Source organism: Corella eumyota, chromosome 3 (genome assembly GCF_963082875.1).
Source record: "Corella eumyota chromosome 3, kaCorEumy4.1, whole genome shotgun sequence".
In the NCBI taxonomy this organism is placed as follows: Eukaryota; Metazoa; Chordata; class Ascidiacea; order Phlebobranchia; family Corellidae; genus Corella; species Corella eumyota.
Genome location: NC_137492.1, coordinates 19493317 through 19513345, shown reverse-complemented (window position 1 = coordinate 19513345; position 20029 = coordinate 19493317). Strand labels below are relative to the sequence as shown.

General features: G+C 28.7%; 1 protein-coding gene across 1 annotated transcript; it reads left to right on the top strand.

Annotated features, from left to right (window-relative positions):
* Positions 1 to 420: 420 nt before the first annotated feature.
* On the top strand, positions 421 to 19393 carry LOC145744834 (proteasome subunit alpha type-5-like). Its single transcript, XM_082562787.1, has 5 exons — positions 421 to 716; positions 1584 to 1651; positions 2227 to 2334; positions 2478 to 2639; positions 19109 to 19393. Exons 1-5 carry the CDS (start codon positions 494 to 496, stop codon positions 19271 to 19273), a joined length of 726 nt encoding a protein of 241 aa, XP_082418913.1. The 5' UTR covers positions 421 to 493; the 3' UTR covers positions 19274 to 19393.
* Positions 19394 to 20029: the final 636 nt, after the last annotated feature.

The window sequence follows — 20029 nt, the reverse complement described above, 5'->3', positions numbered from 1 at the left end:
TTAAAGTTTAATGTATTGTATAAGTAAAGAGTTTGTTTCAATAAAGAATTTCTTGTTTATTACCGTATGTTGATGGGATTTTTTAACAAGATTTAATATTTAAAAGGCAGTTATTAATAATATATAAATGTTTTGAATTGTACAAAATAGTCAGTAAAACTAATTTGATATGTAACTTTCATAGTGTGGTGTCGTAATAAAAGGGGGACTTTGGGGGGGGAGTTGTTTTGTAAGGGGGGGTGGCTTGGTTAGTGAAATGTGGCGTCAAAATACCCGAAACTTAATAATTATTTTTTGTTGACTGTCAAGTATTTATTTCTTGTCTTTTTTAAAATTGAATATAAATTTACAATGAGGATAAAATTAGGTATTATTTGTCAGGTTTTGTCACAACTCCTGTCCCCATATGCTTCGTAAATTGACTCAGCACATTCAAAAAAACTAAAAAGTTCCAAGTTTTTGTTTATTTATCAAAAAATCGAATAAGTTCAATATGTTTATGACAAGAGCTGAATACGATCGTGGTGTTAACACCTTTTCACCTGAGGGACGAATTTTCCAGGTCGAATACGCGATTGAAGCAATTAAATTGGGCTCAACTGCGATTGGAATACAAACATCTGATGGAGTGGTATTAGCGGTTGAAAAACGCATTACTTCACCTTTAATTGAAGCTTCAAGTATTGAGAAAATATTTGAAATCGACTCACACGTTGGTAAGCATTTAATTTTAAAGTAAATTTGTTGTTTATAAGTATATAAATGTTTTTTTTAATACCGGCAGTGTGGTGTAGTGGTAAGAACACTTTCTACACCACACATAAGGTCGTGGGTTTAGTCCCCACTGCTCTCATGCTGTAGCGCTGTTGAGTAAGACGCCATAAACGGTACAAACTCCTGCTTAGACTTAATCAGCAGAATAAGTACAGGGAAATTATAATGTATAATATCCAAAACTGCTAAAGGCAACTCGAGACTGGGTGGGGGTAACAGTTGTTACTCTATGTTTAGGTCGCGCATTCGACCTTCCCACATCGAGGGTAAAAATATATACAAAAAAAAAATACCTAAACATCTTAGAATTTGTACAATTTTGGCATGTTATACCATAGTAATATATTGTATTTGGCATTTTTATCATATAAATTTTAAATAGATTGGTATGTAAAAACATGTATATATATAATATATTTTAGTCTTTGATTTTTTCAAACTATTTTAAACCTTTTGATTTAAAGCTTTTTCAAATATATATAAAACCCATGCAGTAATAGATAAGGCATTATTGTTATTGTAACACCAAACAATATAAGCTCATCAGGCATCTTAAACTTGCATATCTTTGCTATGGGTTGTAATAGTATTATGAAATATAATTTTTTTAAAGTTAAAACTAAGATGGAATCAGATTATCAATAATATTAATATAAAGCATTGGGTATTGAGTCACTCTAAAAACTGGGCTTAAGTTAGAGGAAATTATATTATTATCAGCACATTAATGTGTTAGATTAGGTTTTGGGTAACACTACATACTAAGCTTCAGTTAAGATAGATTCTAAATCTTGTCTTGTTTGTTTAAGGGTGTGCAATGAGTGGATTGATAGCTGACTCTAAAACTATGATAGATCGGGCAAGAGTGGAGGCACAGGTAAGACTTTAAAAAAAAATCTTGTGTCATTTGTTTGAAATTGATGTTAATACCCGTGTCAGGTATAAAGTAGAAAATTTTAAATATAAACGTTTGCTTTTATTCAAACCACATATAATAAAAAGAAAAAAAATAACGAGAAAATACTATTATTATTAATACTAAACCAAAGCCTGCATTACGGTTGGGATTTTAATTATTATTGTATGGTCACAACTCCTTACTAATTTTTGCCAGCGATAATTTATTTTGAAGGTCAATAAATTGCAAATATACCTAAAATGTAAGGATTGTCTACTTAGCTTCATTATATATTAATTTATGATACCTACATTTTAAGGAATTTTTAATAAAAAAATTGTATATATATATTTATATAATTTGTATATATATATATAATAACTTTGGCTATTACATTTATCTAATTATTTATATTTTTTAGGAATAAATATGAACTGATTACATGAACTCAATTTTGTGTAACAATATAAATATAATTCTTATAACTACATTCTAAACCTATTTTGTATTGTATGTAACATTAATCAACAAAAATAAACGTAATGTTTGTTTAGAACCACTGGTTTACTTATGATGAGAAGATGAGTGTTGAGAGCATAACAAAAGCTGTTTCAAACTTGGCTCTTCAATTTGGAGAAGAGGATTCAGAACCGGAAGCTATGGTTCGCACCATTTGTTACACTTAAATTAAAAAAGGCCGCTTTGTTATGTTAGAATTTTAAATAGTTATTTTATTAAAAACTAAATTGAAAATCCTTTTTAATAAAATATTGTTTAGTTTGTTAACAAAATCGTTTCATTGCAGAGTCGGCCCTTCGGTGTTGCATTACTATTCGCAGGGTACGGGGAAGGTGGACCCCAGCTATTTCATCTTGACCCCTCTGGCACATTTGTAAGTTGCTTGGCAAAGGCGATTGGGTCTGCTTCTGAGGGAGCTCAAACTTCATTAGAGGAGCAGTATCATAAAGTAAGTATACCAATTTTTGTTTAAATGGTGTGTGGGAAAAAATAAAAAACTGATATCAAAATAATTGAAATGACAAATTTGTCTTACATTATATTGATTGTTGATGGCTTCGTGGGCAACCTTTAACTTATATGCTATAGGCTGTATAGGATATCGGATAAAATTTAAAAAAGTATATTTTTTGAATTTTAAACTATTTTAAAGCAATATCTATTATACATGAGAGTTGTGACGTGAAATTTTTATTTTTTTCAAAGTCACAAAATCGAAATTTATTAGGTTTATTGTACCAGCCATTGTCAAACTAACATTCAAGAGAAAAAATTTTCGAAAAATATTCTGTATAACAAAAGTTACAGCAATTTTTTTTTGGTGTTGTAGGCGACCTTTGACCTTATGCCATATGCCATATAAGGTAATGCATGAAAAAAATTTTCAAAAATATTTTTTTCGTATTTTAAATTTAACTGGTTTGGGGCAACCCCGTTAGCCTAATAAGCGTATTTACGAAAAATCGGTTAAAAATATTAATATACCCGAGAGTTATGACATTAAATATTAATTTTTGCAATTTCACCAAATCGAAATTTATTAGGTTTATTGTAACAGCCATTGTCAAACTAACATTCAAAATAAAACATTTTCAAAAAATATTCTGTATAACAAAAGTTACAGCCATTTTTTGTTGGTGTCATAGGCGACCTTTGACCTTATGCCATATAAAGTAATGCATGAAAAAATTTAAAAAAAAAATTTTTTTCGTATTTTTAATTTAACTGGTTTGGGGCAACCCCGTTAGCCTAATAAGCGTATTTATGAAAAATCGGTTAAAAATATTAATATACCCGAGAGTTATGACGTTAAATATTAATTTTTGCAATTTCACCAAATCGAAATTTATTAGGTTTATTGTACCAGCCATTGTCAAACTAACATTCAAGATAAAACATTTTCGAAAAATATTCTGTATAACAAAAGTTACAGCAATTTTTTGTTGGTGTCGTAGGCAACCTTTGACCTTATGCCATATGCCATATAGGGTAATGCATGAAAAAAAAATTTAAAAATATTTTTTTCCTATTTTAAATTTAACTGGTTTGCGCAACCCCGTTAGCCTAATAAGCGTATTTACGAAAAATCGGTTAAAAATATTAATATACCCGAGAGTTATGACGTTAAATATTAATTTTTGCAATTTCACCAAATCGAAATTTATTAGGTTTATTGTAACAGCCATTGTCAAACTAACATTCAAGATAAACATTTTCGAAAAATATTTTGTATAACAAAAGTTACAGCAATTTTTTGTTGGTGTCGTAGGCGACGTTTGACCTTATGCCATATGCTATATAAGGTAATGCATGAAAAAATTTTTAAAAAATATTTTTTTCCTATTTTAAATTTAACTGGTTTGGGGCAACCCCGTTAGCCTAATAAGCATATTTACGAAAAATCGGCTAAAAATATTAATATTCACGAGAGTTATGACGTTAAATATTAATTTTTGCAATTTCACCAAATCGAAATTTATTAGGTTTATTGTACCAGCCATTGTCAAACTAACATTCAAGATAAAACATTTTCGAAAAATATTCTGTATAACAAAAGTTACAGCAATTTTTTGTTGGTGTCGTAGGCAACCTTTGACCTTATGCCATATGCCATATAGGGTAATGCATGAAAAAAAAATTTAAAAATATTTTTTTCCTATTTTAAATTTAACTGGTTTGCGCAACCCCGTTAGCCTAATAAGCGTATTTACGAAAAATCGGTTAAAAATATTAATATACCTGAGAGTTATGACGTTAAATATTAATTTTTGCAATTTCACCAAATCGAAATTTATTAGGTTTATTGTAACAGCCATTGTCAAACTAACATTCAAGATAAACATTTTCGAAAAATATTTTGTATAACAAAAGTTACAGCAATTTTTTGTTGGTGTCGTAGGCGACCTTTGACCTTATGCCATATGCCATATAAGGTAATGCATGAAAAATTTTTAAAAAATATTTCTTTCGTATTTTAAATTTAACTGGTTTGGGGCAACCCCGTTAGCCTAATAAGCGTATTCACGAAAAATCGGTTAAAAATATTAATATACCCGAGAGTTATGACGTTAAATATTAATTTTTGCAATTTCACCAAATCAAAATTTATTAGGTTTATTTTACCAGCCATTGTCAAACTAACATTCAAGATAAAACATTTTCAAAAAATATTCTGTATAACAAAAGTTACAGCAATTTTTTGTTGGTGTCGTAGGCGACGTTTGACCTTATGCCATATGCCATATAAGGTAATGCATGAAAAAATTTTTAAAAAATATTTATTTCCTATTTTAAATTTAACTGGTTTGGGGCAACCCCGTTAGCCTAATAAGCATATTTACGAAAAATCGGCTAAAAATATTAATATTCACGAGAGTTATGACGTTAAATATTAATTTTTGCAATTTCACCAAATCGAAATTTATTAGGTTTATTGTACCAGCCATTGTCAAACTAACATTCAAGATAAAACATTTTCGAAAAATATTCTGTATAACAAAAGTTACAGCAATTTTTTGTTGGTGTCGTAGGCAACCTTTGACCTTATGCCATATGCCATATAGGGTAATGCATGAAAAAAAAATTTAAAAATATTTTTTTCCTATTTTAAATTTAACTGGTTTGCGCAACCCCGTTAGCCTAATAAGCGTATTTACGAAAAATCGGTTAAAAATATTAATATACCCGAGAGTTATGACGTTAAATATTAATTTTTGCAATTTCACCAAATCGAAATTTATTAGGTTTATTGTAACAGCCATTGTCAAACTAACATTCAAGATAAACATTTTCGAAAAATATTTTGTATAACAAAAGTTACAGCAATTTTTTGTTGGTGTCGTAGGCGACCTTTGACCTTATGCCATATGCCATATAAGGTAATGCATGAAAAATTTTTAAAAAATATTTCTTTCGTATTTTAAATTTAACTGGTTTGGGGCAACCCCGTTAGCCTAATAAGCGTATTCACGAAAAATCGGTTAAAAATATTAATATACCCGAGAGTTATGACGTTAAATATTAATTTTTGCAATTTCACCAAATCAAAATTTATTAGGTTTATTGTACCAGCCATTGTCAAACTAACATTCAAGATAAAACATTTTCAAAAAATATTCTGTATAACAAAAGTTACAGCAATTTTTTGTTGGTGTCGTAGGCGATCTTTGACCTTATGCCATATGCCATATAAGGTAATGCATGAAAAAATTTTTAAAAAATATTTTTTTCCTATTTTAAATTTAACTGGTTTGGGGCAACCCCGTTAGCCTAATAAGCATATTTACGAAAAATCGGCTAAAAATATTAATATTCACGAGAGTTATGACGTTAAATATTAATTTTTGCAATTTCACCAAATCGAAATTTATTAGGTTTATTGTAACAGCCATTGTCAAACTAACATTCAAGATAAAACATTTTCGAAAAATATTCTGTATAACAAAAGTTACAGCAATTTTTTGTTGGTGTCGTAGGCAACCTTTGACCTTATGCCATATGCCATATAGGGTAATGCATGAAAAAAAAATTTAAAAATATTTTTTTCCTATTTTAAATTTAACTGGTTTGCGCAACCCCGTTAGCCTAATAAGCGTATTTACGAAAAATCGGTTAAAAATATTAATATACCCGAGAGTTATGACGTTAAATATTAATTTTTGCAATTTCACCAAATCGAAATTTATTAGGTTTATTGTAACAGCCATTGTCAAACTAACATTCAAGATAAACATTTTCGAAAAATATTTTGTATAACAAAAGTTACAGCAATTTTTTGTTGGTGTCGTAGGCGACCTTTGACCTTATGCCATATGCCATATAAGGTAATGCATGAAAAATTTTTAAAAAATATTTCTTTCGTATTTTAAATTTAACTGGTTTGGGGCAACCCCGTTAGCCTAATAAGCGTATTCACGAAAAATCGGTTAAAAATATTAATATACCCGAGAGTTATGACGTTAAATATTAATTTTTGCAATTTCACCAAATCAAAATTTATTAGGTTTATTGTACCAGCCATTGTCAAACTAACATTCAAGATAAAACATTTTCAAAAAATATTCTGTATAACAAAAGTTACAGCAATTTTTTGTTGGTGTCGTAGGCGACGTTTGACCTTATGCCATATGCCATATAAGGTAATGCATGAAAAAATTTTTAAAAAATATTTTTTTCCTATTTTAAATTTAACTGGTTTGGGGCAACCCCGTTAGCCTAATAAGCATATTTACGAAAAATCGGCTAAAAATATTAATATTCACGAGAGTTATGACGTTAAATATTAATTTTTGCAATTTCACCAAATCGAAATTTATTAGGTTTATTGTACCAGCCATTGTCAAACTAACATTCAAGATAAAACATTTTCGAAAAATATTCTGTATAACAAAAGTTACAGCAATTTTTTGTTGGTGTCGTAGGCAACCTTTGACCTTATGCCATATGCCATATAGGGTAATGCATGAAAAAAAAATTTAAAAATATTTTTTTCCTATTTTAAATTTAACTGGTTTGCGCAACCCCGTTAGCCTAATAAGCGTATTTACGAAAAATCGGTTAAAAATATTAATATACCCGAGAGTTATGACGTTAAATATTAATTTTTGCAATTTCACCAAATCGAAATTTATTAGGTTTATTGTAACAGCCATTGTCAAACTAACATTCAAGATAAACATTTTCGAAAAATATTTTGTATAACAAAAGTTACAGCAATTTTTTGTTGGTGTCGTAGGCGACCTTTGACCTTATGCCATATGCCATATAAGGTAATGCATGAAAAATTTTTAAAAAATATTTCTTTCGTATTTTAAATTTAACTGGTTTGGGGCAACCCCGTTAGCCTAATAAGCGTATTCACGAAAAATCGGTTAAAAATATTAATATACCCGAGAGTTATGACGTTAAATATTAATTTTTGCAATTTCACCAAATCAAAATTTATTAGGTTTATTGTACCAGCCATTGTCAAACTAACATTCAAGATAAAACATTTTCAAAAAATATTCTGTATAACAAAAGTTACAGCAATTTTTTGTTGGTGTCGTAGGCGATCTTTGACCTTATGCCATATGCCATATAAGGTAATGCATGAAAAAATTTTTAAAAAATATTTTTTTCCTATTTTAAATTTAACTGGTTTGGGGCAACCCCGTTAGCCTAATAAGCATATTTACGAAAAATCGGCTAAAAATATTAATATTCACGAGAGTTATGACGTTAAATATTAATTTTTGCAATTTCACCAAATCGAAATTTATTAGGTTTATTGTAACAGCCATTGTCAAACTAACATTCAAGATAAAACATTTTCGAAAAATATTCTGTATAACAAAAGTTACAGCAATTTTTTGTTGGTGTCGTAGGCAACCTTTGACCTTATGCCATATGCCATATAGGGTAATGCATGAAAAAAAAATTTAAAAATATTTTTTTCCTATTTTAAATTTAACTGGTTTGCGCAACCCCGTTAGCCTAATAAGCGTATTTACGAAAAATCGGTTAAAAATATTAATATACCCGAGAGTTATGACGTTAAATATTAATTTTTGCAATTTCACCAAATCGAAATTTATTAGGTTTATTGTAACAGCCATTGTCAAACTAACATTCAAGATAAACATTTTCGAAAAATATTTTGTATAACAAAAGTTACAGCAATTTTTTGTTGGTGTCGTAGGCGATCTTTGACCTTATGCCATATGCCATATAAGGTAATGCATGAAAAATTTTTAAAAAATATTTCTTTCGTATTTTAAATTTAACTGGTTTGGGGCAACCCCGTTAGCCTAATAAGCGTATTCACGAAAAATCGGTTAAAAATATTAATATACCCGAGAGTTATGACGTTAAATATTAATTTTTGCAATTTCACCAAATCAAAATTTATTAGGTTTATTGTACCAGCCATTGTCAAACTAACATTCAAGATAAAACATTTTCAAAAAATATTCTGTATAACAAAAGTTACAGCAATTTTTTGTTGGTGTCGTAGGCGACGTTTGACCTTATGCCATATGCCATATAAGGTAATGCATGAAAAAATTTTTAAAAAATATTTTTTTCCTATTTTAAATTTAACTGGTTTGGGGCAACCCCGTTAGCCTAATAAGCATATTTACGAAAAATCGGCTAAAAATATTAATATTCACGAGAGTTATGACGTTAAATATTAATTTTTGCAATTTCACCAAATCGAAATTTATTAGGTTTATTTTACCAGCCATTGTCAAACTAACATTCAAGATAAAACATTTTCAAAAAATATTCTGTATAACAAAAGTTACAGCAATTTTTTGTTGGTGTCGTAGGCGACGTTTGACCTTATGCCATATGCCATATAAGGTAATGCATGAAAAAATTTTTAAAAAATATTTTTTTCCTATTTTAAATTTAACTGGTTTGGGGCAACCCCGTTAGCCTAATAAGCATATTTACGAAAAATCGGCTAAAAATATTAATATTCACGAGAGTTATGACGTTAAATATTAATTTTTGCAATTTCACCAAATCGAAATTTATTAGGTTTATTGTACCAGCCATTGTCAAACTAACATTCAAGATAAAACATTTTCGAAAAATATTCTGTATAACAAAAGTTACAGCAATTTTTTGTTGGTGTCGTAGGCAACCTTTGACCTTATGCCATATGCCATATAGGGTAATGCATGAAAAAAAAATTTAAAAATATTTTTTTCCTATTTTAAATTTAACTGGTTTGCGCAACCCCGTTAGCCTAATAAGCGTATTTACGAAAAATCGGTTAAAAATATTAATATACCCGAGAGTTATGACGTTAAATATTAATTTTTGCAATTTCACCAAATCGAAATTTATTAGGTTTATTGTAACAGCCATTGTCAAACTAACATTCAAGATAAACATTTTCGAAAAATATTTTGTATAACAAAAGTTACAGCAATTTTTTGTTGGTGTCGTAGGCGACCTTTGACCTTATGCCATATGCCATATAAGGTAATGCATGAAAAATTTTTAAAAAATATTTCTTTCGTATTTTAAATTTAACTGGTTTGGGGCAACCCCGTTAGCCTAATAAGCGTATTCACGAAAAATCGGTTAAAAATATTAATATACCCGAGAGTTATGACGTTAAATATTAATTTTTGCAATTTCACCAAATCAAAATTTATTAGGTTTATTGTACCAGCCATTGTCAAACTAACATTCAAGATAAAACATTTTCAAAAAATATTCTGTATAACAAAAGTTACAGCAATTTTTTGTTGGTGTCGTAGGCGATCTTTGACCTTATGCCATATGCCATATAAGGTAATGCATGAAAAAATTTTTAAAAAATATTTTTTTCCTATTTTAAATTTAACTGGTTTGGGGCAACCCCGTTAGCCTAATAAGCATATTTACGAAAAATCGGCTAAAAATATTAATATTCACGAGAGTTATGACGTTAAATATTAATTTTTGCAATTTCACCAAATCGAAATTTATTAGGTTTATTGTAACAGCCATTGTCAAACTAACATTCAAGATAAAACATTTTCGAAAAATATTCTGTATAACAAAAGTTACAGCAATTTTTTGTTGGTGTCGTAGGCGACCTTTGACCTTATGCCATATGCCATATAGGGTAATGCATAAAAAAAATTTAAAAATATTTTTTTCCTATTTTAAATTTAACTGGTTTGCGCAACCCCGTTAGCCTAATAAGCGTATTTACGAAAAATCGGTTAAAAATATTAATATACCCGAGAGTTATGACGTTAAATATTAATTTTTGCAATTTCACCAAATCGAAATTTATTAGGTTTATTGTAACAGCCATTGTCAAACTAACATTCAAGATAAACATTTTCGAAAAATATTTTGTATAACAAAAGTTACAGCAATTTTTTGTTGGTGTCGTAGGCGACCTTTGACCTTATGCCATATGCCATATAAGGTAATGCATGAAAAATTTTTAAAAAATATTTCTTTCGTATTTTAAATTTAACTGGTTTGGGGCAACCCCGTTAGCCTAATAAGCGTATTCACGAAAAATCGGTTAAAAATATTAATATACCCGAGAGTTATGACGTTAAATATTAATTTTTGCAATTTCACCAAATCAAAATTTATTAGATTTATTGTACCAGCCATTGTCAAACTAACATTCAAGATAAAACATTTTCAAAAAATATTCTGTATAACAAAAGTTACAGCAATTTTTTGTTGGTGTCGTAGGCGACGTTTGACCTTATGCCATATGCCATATAAGGTAATGCATGAAAAAATTTTTAAAAAATATTTTTTTCCTATTTTAAATTTAACTGGTTTGGGGCAACCCCGTTAGCCTAATAAGCATATTTACGAAAAATCGGCTAAAAATATTAATATTCACGAGAGTTATGACGTTAAATATTAATTTTTGCAATTTCACCAAATCGAAATTTATTAGGTTTATTGTACCAGCCATTGTCAAACTAACATTCAAGATAAAACATTTTCGAAAAATATTCTGTATAACAAAAGTTACAGCAATTTTTTGTTGGTGTCGTAGGCAACCTTTGACCTTATGCCATATGCCATATAGGGTAATGCATGAAAAAAAAATTTAAAAATATTTTTTTCCTATTTTAAATTTAACTGGTTTGCGCAACCCCGTTAGCCTAATAAGCGTATTTACGAAAAATCGGTTAAAAATATTAATATACCCGAGAGTTATGACGTTAAATATTAATTTTTGCAATTTCACCAAATCGAAATTTATTAGGTTTATTGTAACAGCCATTGTCAAACTAACATTCAAGATAAACATTTTCGAAAAATATTTTGTATAACAAAAGTTACAGCAATTTTTTGTTGGTGTCGTAGGCGACCTTTGACCTTATGCCATATGCCATATAAGGTAATGCATGAAAAATTTTTAAAAAATATTTCTTTCGTATTTTAAATTTAACTGGTTTGGGGCAACCCCGTTAGCCTAATAAGCGTATTCACGAAAAATCGGTTAAAAATATTAATATACCCGAGAGTTATGACGTTAAATATTAATTTTTGCAATTTCACCAAATCAAAATTTATTAGGTTTATTGTACCAGCCATTGTCAAACTAACATTCAAGATAAAACATTTTCAAAAAATATTCTGTATAACAAAAGTTACAGCAATTTTTTGTTGGTGTCGTAGGCGATCTTTGACCTTATGCCATATGCCATATAAGGTAATGCATGAAAAAATTTTTAAAAAATATTTTTTTCCTATTTTAAATTTAACTGGTTTGGGGCAACCCCGTTAGCCTAATAAGCATATTTACGAAAAATCGGCTAAAAATATTAATATTCACGAGAGTTATGACGTTAAATATTAATTTTTGCAATTTCACCAAATCGAAATTTATTAGGTTTATTGTAACAGCCATTGTCAAACTAACATTCAAGATAAAACATTTTCGAAAAATATTCTGTATAACAAAAGTTACAGCAATTTTTTGTTGGTGTCGTAGGCAACCTTTGACCTTATGCCATATGCCATATAGGGTAATGCATGAAAAAAAAATTTAAAAATATTTTTTTCCTATTTTAAATTTAACTGGTTTGCGCAACCCCGTTAGCCTAATAAGCGTATTTACGAAAAATCGGTTAAAAATATTAATATACCCGAGAGTTATGACGTTAAATATTAATTTTTGCAATTTCACCAAATCGAAATTTATTAGGTTTATTGTAACAGCCATTGTCAAACTAACATTCAAGATAAACATTTTCGAAAAATATTTTGTATAACAAAAGTTACAGCAATTTTTTGTTGGTGTCGTAGGCGATCTTTGACCTTATGCCATATGCCATATAAGGTAATGCATGAAAAATTTTTAAAAAATATTTCTTTCGTATTTTAAATTTAACTGGTTTGGGGCAACCCCGTTAGCCTAATAAGCGTATTCACGAAAAATCGGTTAAAAATATTAATATACCCGAGAGTTATGACGTTAAATATTAATTTTTGCAATTTCACCAAATCAAAATTTATTAGGTTTATTGTACCAGCCATTGTCAAACTAACATTCAAGATAAAACATTTTCAAAAAATATTCTGTATAACAAAAGTTACAGCAATTTTTTGTTGGTGTCGTAGGCGACGTTTGACCTTATGCCATATGCCATATAAGGTAATGCATGAAAAATTTTAAAAAAATATTTTTTTCGTATTTTAAATTTAACTGGTTTGGGGCAACCCCGTTAGCCTAATAAGCGTATTCACGAAAAATCGGTTAAAAATATTAATATACCCGAGAGTTATGACGTTAAATATTAATTTTTGCAATTTCACCAAATCAAAATTTATTAGGTTTATTGTACCAGCCATTGTCAAACTAACATTCAAGATAAAACATTTTCAAAAAATATTCTGTATAACAAAAGTTACAGCAATTTTTTGTTGGTGTCGTAGGCGACGTTTGACCTTATGCCATATGCCATATAAGGTAATGCATGAAAAAATTTTTAAAAAATATTTTTTTCCTATTTTAAATTTAACTGGTTTGGGGCAACCCCGTTAGCCTAATAAGCATATTTACGAAAAATCGGCTAAAAATATTAATATTCACGAGAGTTATGACGTTAAATATTAATTTTTGCAATTTCACCAAATCGAAATTTATTAGGTTTATTTTACCAGCCATTGTCAAACTAACATTCAAGATAAAACATTTTCAAAAAATATTCTGTATAACAAAAGTTACAGCAATTTTTTGTTGGTGTCGTAGGCGACGTTTGACCTTATGCCATATGCCATATAAGGTAATGCATGAAAAAATTTTTAAAAAATATTTTTTTCCTATTTTAAATTTAACTGGTTTGGGGCAACCCCGTTAGCCTAATAAGCATATTTACGAAAAATCGGCTAAAAATATTAATATTCACGAGAGTTATGACGTTAAATATTAATTTTTGCAATTTCACCAAATCGAAATTTATTAGGTTTATTGTACCAGCCATTGTCAAACTAACATTCAAGATAAAACATTTTCGAAAAATATTCTGTATAACAAAAGTTACAGCAATTTTTTGTTGGTGTCGTAGGCAACCTTTGACCTTATGCCATATGCCATATAGGGTAATGCATGAAAAAAAAATTTAAAAATATTTTTTTCCTATTTTAAATTTAACTGGTTTGCGCAACCCCGTTAGCCTAATAAGCGTATTTACGAAAAATCGGTTAAAAATATTAATATACCCGAGAGTTATGACGTTAAATATTAATTTTTGCAATTTCACCAAATCGAAATTTATTAGGTTTATTGTAACAGCCATTGTCAAACTAACATTCAAGATAAACATTTTCGAAAAATATTTTGTATAACAAAAGTTACAGCAATTTTTTGTTGGTGTCGTAGGCGACGTTTGACCTTATGCCATATGCCATATAAGGTAATGCATGAAAAAATTTTTAAAAAATATTTTTTTCCTATTTTAAATTTAACTGGTTTGGGGCAACCCCGTTAGCCTAATAAGCATATTTACGAAAAATCGGCTAAAAATATTAATATTCACGAGAGTTATGACGTTAAATATTAATTTTTGCAATTTCACCAAATCGAAATTTATTAGGTTTATTTTACCAGCCATTGTCAAACTAACATTCAAGATAAAACATTTTCAAAAAATATTCTGTATAACAAAAGTTACAGCAATTTTTTGTTGGTGTCGTAGGCGACGTTTGACCTTATGCCATATGCCATATAAGGTAATGCATGAAAAAATTTTTAAAAAATATTTTTTTCCTATTTTAAATTTAACTGGTTTGGGGCAACCCCGTTAGCCTAATAAGCATATTTACGAAAAATCGGCTAAAAATATTAATATTCACGAGAGTTATGACGTTAAATATTAATTTTTGCAATTTCACCAAATCGAAATTTATTAGGTTTATTGTACCAGCCATTGTCAAACTAACATTCAAGATAAAACATTTTCGAAAAATATTCTGTATAACAAAAGTTACAGCAATTTTTTGTTGGTGTCGTAGGCAACCTTTGACCTTATGCCATATGCCATATAGGGTAATGCATGAAAAAAAAATTTAAAAATATTTTTTTCCTATTTTAAATTTAACTGGTTTGCGCAACCCCGTTAGCCTAATAAGCGTATTTACGAAAAATCGGTTAAAAATATTAATATACCCGAGAGTTATGACGTTAAATATTAATTTTTGCAATTTCACCAAATCGAAATTTATTAGGTTTATTGTAACAGCCATTGTCAAACTAACATTCAAGATAAACATTTTCGAAAAATATTTTGTATAACAAAAGTTACAGCAATTTTTTGTTGGTGTCGTAGGCGACCTTTGACCTTATGCCATATGCCATATAAGGTAATGCATGAAAAATTTTTAAAAAATATTTCTTTCGTATTTTAAATTTAACTGGTTTGGGGCAACCCCGTTAGCCTAATAAGCGTATTCACGAAAAATCGGTTAAAAATATTAATATACCCGAGAGTTATGACGTTAAATATTAATTTTTGCAATTTCACCAAATCAAAATTTATTAGGTTTATTGTACCAGCCATTGTCAAACTAACATTCAAGATAAAACATTTTCAAAAAATATTCTGTATAACAAAAGTTACAGCAATTTTTTGTTGGTGTCGTAGGCGATCTTTGACCTTATGCCATATGCCATATAAGGTAATGCATGAAAAAATTTTTAAAAAATATTTTTTTCCTATTTTAAATTTAACTGGTTTGGGGCAACCCCGTTAGCCTAATAAGCATATTTACGAAAAATCGGCTAAAAATATTAATATTCACGAGAGTTATGACGTTAAATATTAATTTTTGCAATTTCACCAAATCGAAATTTATTAGGTTTATTGTAACAGCCATTGTCAAACTAACATTCAAGATAAAACATTTTCGAAAAATATTCTGTATAACAAAAGTTACAGCAATTTTTTGTTGGTGTCGTAGGCGACCTTTGACCTTATGCCATATGCCATATAGGGTAATGCATAAAAAAAATTTAAAAATATTTTTTTCCTATTTTAAATTTAACTGGTTTGCGCAACCCCGTTAGCCTAATAAGCGTATTTACGAAAAATCGGTTAAAAATATTAATATACCCGAGAGTTATGACGTTAAATATTAATTTTTGCAATTTCACCAAATCGAAATTTATTAGGTTTATTGTAACAGCCATTGTCAAACTAACATTCAAGATAAACATTTTCGAAAAATATTTTGTATAACAAAAGTTACAGCAATTTTTTGTTGGTGTCGTAGGCGACCTTTGACCTTATGCCATATGCCATATAAGGTAATGCATGAAAAATTTTTAAAAAATATTTCTTTCGTATTTTAAATTTAACTGGTTTGGGGCAACCCCGTTAGCCTAATAAGCGTATTCACGAAAAATCGGTTAAAAATATTAATATACCCGAGAGTTATGACGTTAAATATTAATTTTTGCAATTTCACCAAATCAAAATTTATTAGATTTATTGTACCAGCCATTGTCAAACTAACATTCAAGATAAAACATTTTCAAAAAATATTCTGTATAACAAAAGTTACAGCAATTTTTTGTTGGTGTCGTAGGCGACGTTTGACCTTATGCCATATGCCATATAAGGTAATGCATGAAAAAATTTTTAAAAAATATTTTTTTCCTATTTTAAATTTAACTGGTTTGGGGCAACCCCGTTAGCCTAATAAGCATATTTACGAAAAATCGGCTAAAAATATTAATATTCACGAGAGTTATGACGTTAAATATTAATTTTTGCAATTTCACCAAATCGAAATTTATTAGGTTTATTGTACCAGCCATTGTCAAACTAACATTCAAGATAAAACATTTTCGAAAAATATTCTGTATAACAAAAGTTACAGCAATTTTTTGTTGGTGTCGTAGGCAACCTTTGACCTTATGCCATATGCCATATAGGGTAATGCATGAAAAAAAAATTTAAAAATATTTTTTTCCTATTTTAAATTTAACTGGTTTGCGCAACCCCGTTAGCCTAATAAGCGTATTTACGAAAAATCGGTTAAAAATATTAATATACCCGAGAGTTATGACGTTAAATATTAATTTTTGCAATTTCACCAAATCGAAATTTATTAGGTTTATTGTAACAGCCATTGTCAAACTAACATTCAAGATAAACATTTTCGAAAAATATTTTGTATAACAAAAGTTACAGCAATTTTTTGTTGGTGTCGTAGGCGACCTTTGACCTTATGCCATATGCCATATAAGGTAATGCATGAAAAATTTTTAAAAAATATTTCTTTCGTATTTTAAATTTAACTGGTTTGGGGCAACCCCGTTAGCCTAATAAGCGTATTCACGAAAAATCGGTTAAAAATATTAATATACCCGAGAGTTATGACGTTAAATATTAATTTTTGCAATTTCACCAAATCAAAATTTATTAGGTTTATTGTACCAGCCATTGTCAAACTAACATTCAAGATAAAACATTTTCAAAAAATATTCTGTATAACAAAAGTTACAGCAATTTTTTGTTGGTGTCGTAGGCGATCTTTGACCTTATGCCATATGCCATATAAGGTAATGCATGAAAAAATTTTTAAAAAATATTTTTTTCCTATTTTAAATTTAACTGGTTTGGGGCAACCCCGTTAGCCTAATAAGCATATTTACGAAAAATCGGCTAAAAATATTAATATTCACGAGAGTTATGACGTTAAATATTAATTTTTGCAATTTCACCAAATCGAAATTTATTAGGTTTATTGTAACAGCCATTGTCAAACTAACATTCAAGATAAAACATTTTCGAAAAATATTCTGTATAACAAAAGTTACAGCAATTTTTTGTTGGTGTCGTAGGCAACCTTTGACCTTATGCCATATGCCATATAGGGTAATGCATGAAAAAAAAATTTAAAAATATTTTTTTCCTATTTTAAATTTAACTGGTTTGCGCAACCCCGTTAGCCTAATAAGCGTATTTACGAAAAATCGGTTAAAAATATTAATATACCCGAGAGTTATGACGTTAAATATTAATTTTTGCAATTTCACCAAATCGAAATTTATTAGGTTTATTGTAACAGCCATTGTCAAACTAACATTCAAGATAAACATTTTCGAAAAATATTTTGTATAACAAAAGTTACAGCAATTTTTTGTTGGTGTCGTAGGCGATCTTTGACCTTATGCCATATGCCATATAAGGTAATGCATGAAAAATTTTTAAAAAATATTTCTTTCGTATTTTAAATTTAACTGGTTTGGGGCAACCCCGTTAGCCTAATAAGCGTATTCACGAAAAATCGGTTAAAAATATTAATATACCCGAGAGTTATGACGTTAAATATTAATTTTTGCAATTTCACCAAATCAAAATTTATTAGGTTTATTGTACCAGCCATTGTCAAACTAACATTCAAGATAAAACATTTTCAAAAAATATTCTGTATAACAAAAGTTACAGCAATTTTTTGTTGGTGTCGTAGGCGACGTTTGACCTTATGCCATATGCCATATAAGGTAATGCATGAAAAAATTTTAAAAAAATATTTTTTTCCTATTTTAAATTTAACTGGTTTGGGGCAACCCCGTTAGCCTAATAAGCATATTTACGAAAAATCGGCTAAAAATATTAATATTCACGAGAGTTATGACGTTAAATATTAATTTTTGCAATTTCACCAAATCGAAATTTATTAGGTTTATTGTACCAGCCATTGTCAAACTAACATTCAAGATAAAACATTTTCGAAAAATATTCTGTATAACAAAAGTTACAGCAATTTTTTGTTGGTGTCGTAGGCGACCTTTGACCTTATGCCATATGCCATATAAGGTAATGCATGAAAAAATTTTTAAAAAATATTTCTTTCGTATTTTAAATTTAACTGGTTTGGGGCAACCCCGTTAGCCTAATAAGCGTATTTACAACAAATCGGTTAAAAATATTAATATACCCGAGAGTTATGACGTTAAATATTAATTTTTGCAATTTCACCAAATCGAAATTTATTAGGTTTATTGTACCAGCCATTGTCAAACTAACATTCAAGATAAAACATTTTCAAAAAATATTCTGTATAACAAAAGTTACAGCAATTTTTTGTTGGTGTCGTAGGCGACCTTTGACCTTATGCCATATAAGGTAATGCATGAAAAAATTTTTAAAAAATATTTTTTTCGTATTTTAAATTTAACTGGTTTGGGGCAACCCCGTTACCCTAATAAGCGTATTTACGAAAAATCGGCTAAAAATATTAATATTCACGAAAGTTATGAGGTTAAATATTAATTTTTGCAATTTCACCAAATCGAAATTTATTAGGTTTATTGTACCAGCCATTGTCAAACTAACATTCAAGATAAAACATTTTCAAAAAATAACCAGTAGAAAAAAAGTTACAGCATTTTTATATTTTGCGGTGACCTATTCTATAACCTTATTTATGTTTGTATTGCAGTCGATGACAATCAATGAAGCATGCAAATCGGTTCTCGGCATTTTAAAACAAGTTATGGAAGAAAAACTGACGTCAACAAACGTAGAGGTTGCTACAGTAACCAAATCGGATAACTTTCATATGTTCACAAAAGATGAGGTCGAAGCTATTATAAAAGATCTGTAGAATTGGATCACAAAATTTGCTATTTGTACAATCTTGTATTTAAAAACTACATTATTTTGTTATTACCTTGTTACGTTGATTACGCATTAAATACAGGGGACAAATAAAATTAAAAACATTTAATAAGTTTTTTTGTTTATTAAAGTGTAGCACATTATATAATTGCTTAATCTAACGTTCATTCGTTCGGCCACTGGTAATCGTTCGGCCACTGGTCCAGTGGTAAGATTTTAGCTCTGTCACTCTGGATATCTGAGGTTCGAACCACACCTAACTAAAAACTTAATAAAAAAATGTAACCTGCACATTATATACTCGTATAACGAAATATAATTTAACAAAAAAATAAATATGTTTGACTAAATTTCAGTAAAAACCTTATATTTATGATGTTTAGATAACTTAAAACCGAATTTAAAACCGAATTTAAAACCGAACTTAAAACCGAATTTATTTTTATCAAAAAATTTATATGCAATAGCATTGGCCAAAAATATCACGTGACCTAATTAAATCCAGAATAAAAATTTGCTGTAACTTTTGTTTTATTAAAAATTTTTGCGAAATGTTTTATCTTGAATGTTAGTTAGGCCAATGCGCGTCTAATAAAATATAAAATTTTAGGTTTTGAGGTTTCATCAATTTTTAATAAAAGTGTCATAACTTTTATGAATATTAATATTTTCAAAAAATATTTTGTAAACACGTTAATTGGAACTGTGCGGTTCTAACAGAACACGTATTTTTCGATTTAAA

What these genes read in the sequence shown, in the direction of transcription:
- LOC145744834 (XM_082562787.1), top strand. Translation starts at nt 494, where the DNA reads ATGTTTATGACAAGAGCTGAATACGATCGTGGTGTTAACACCTTTTCA. An exon ending in TGAAATCGACTCACACGTTG is followed by an intron (nt 717 to 1,583) that starts GTAAGCATTTAA and finishes TGTTTGTTTAAG; the next exon opens with GGTGTGCAATGAGTGGATTG. An exon ending in ATTCAGAACCGGAAGCTATG is followed by an intron (nt 2,335 to 2,477) that starts GTTCGCACCATT and finishes GTTTCATTGCAG; the next exon opens with AGTCGGCCCTTCGGTGTTGC.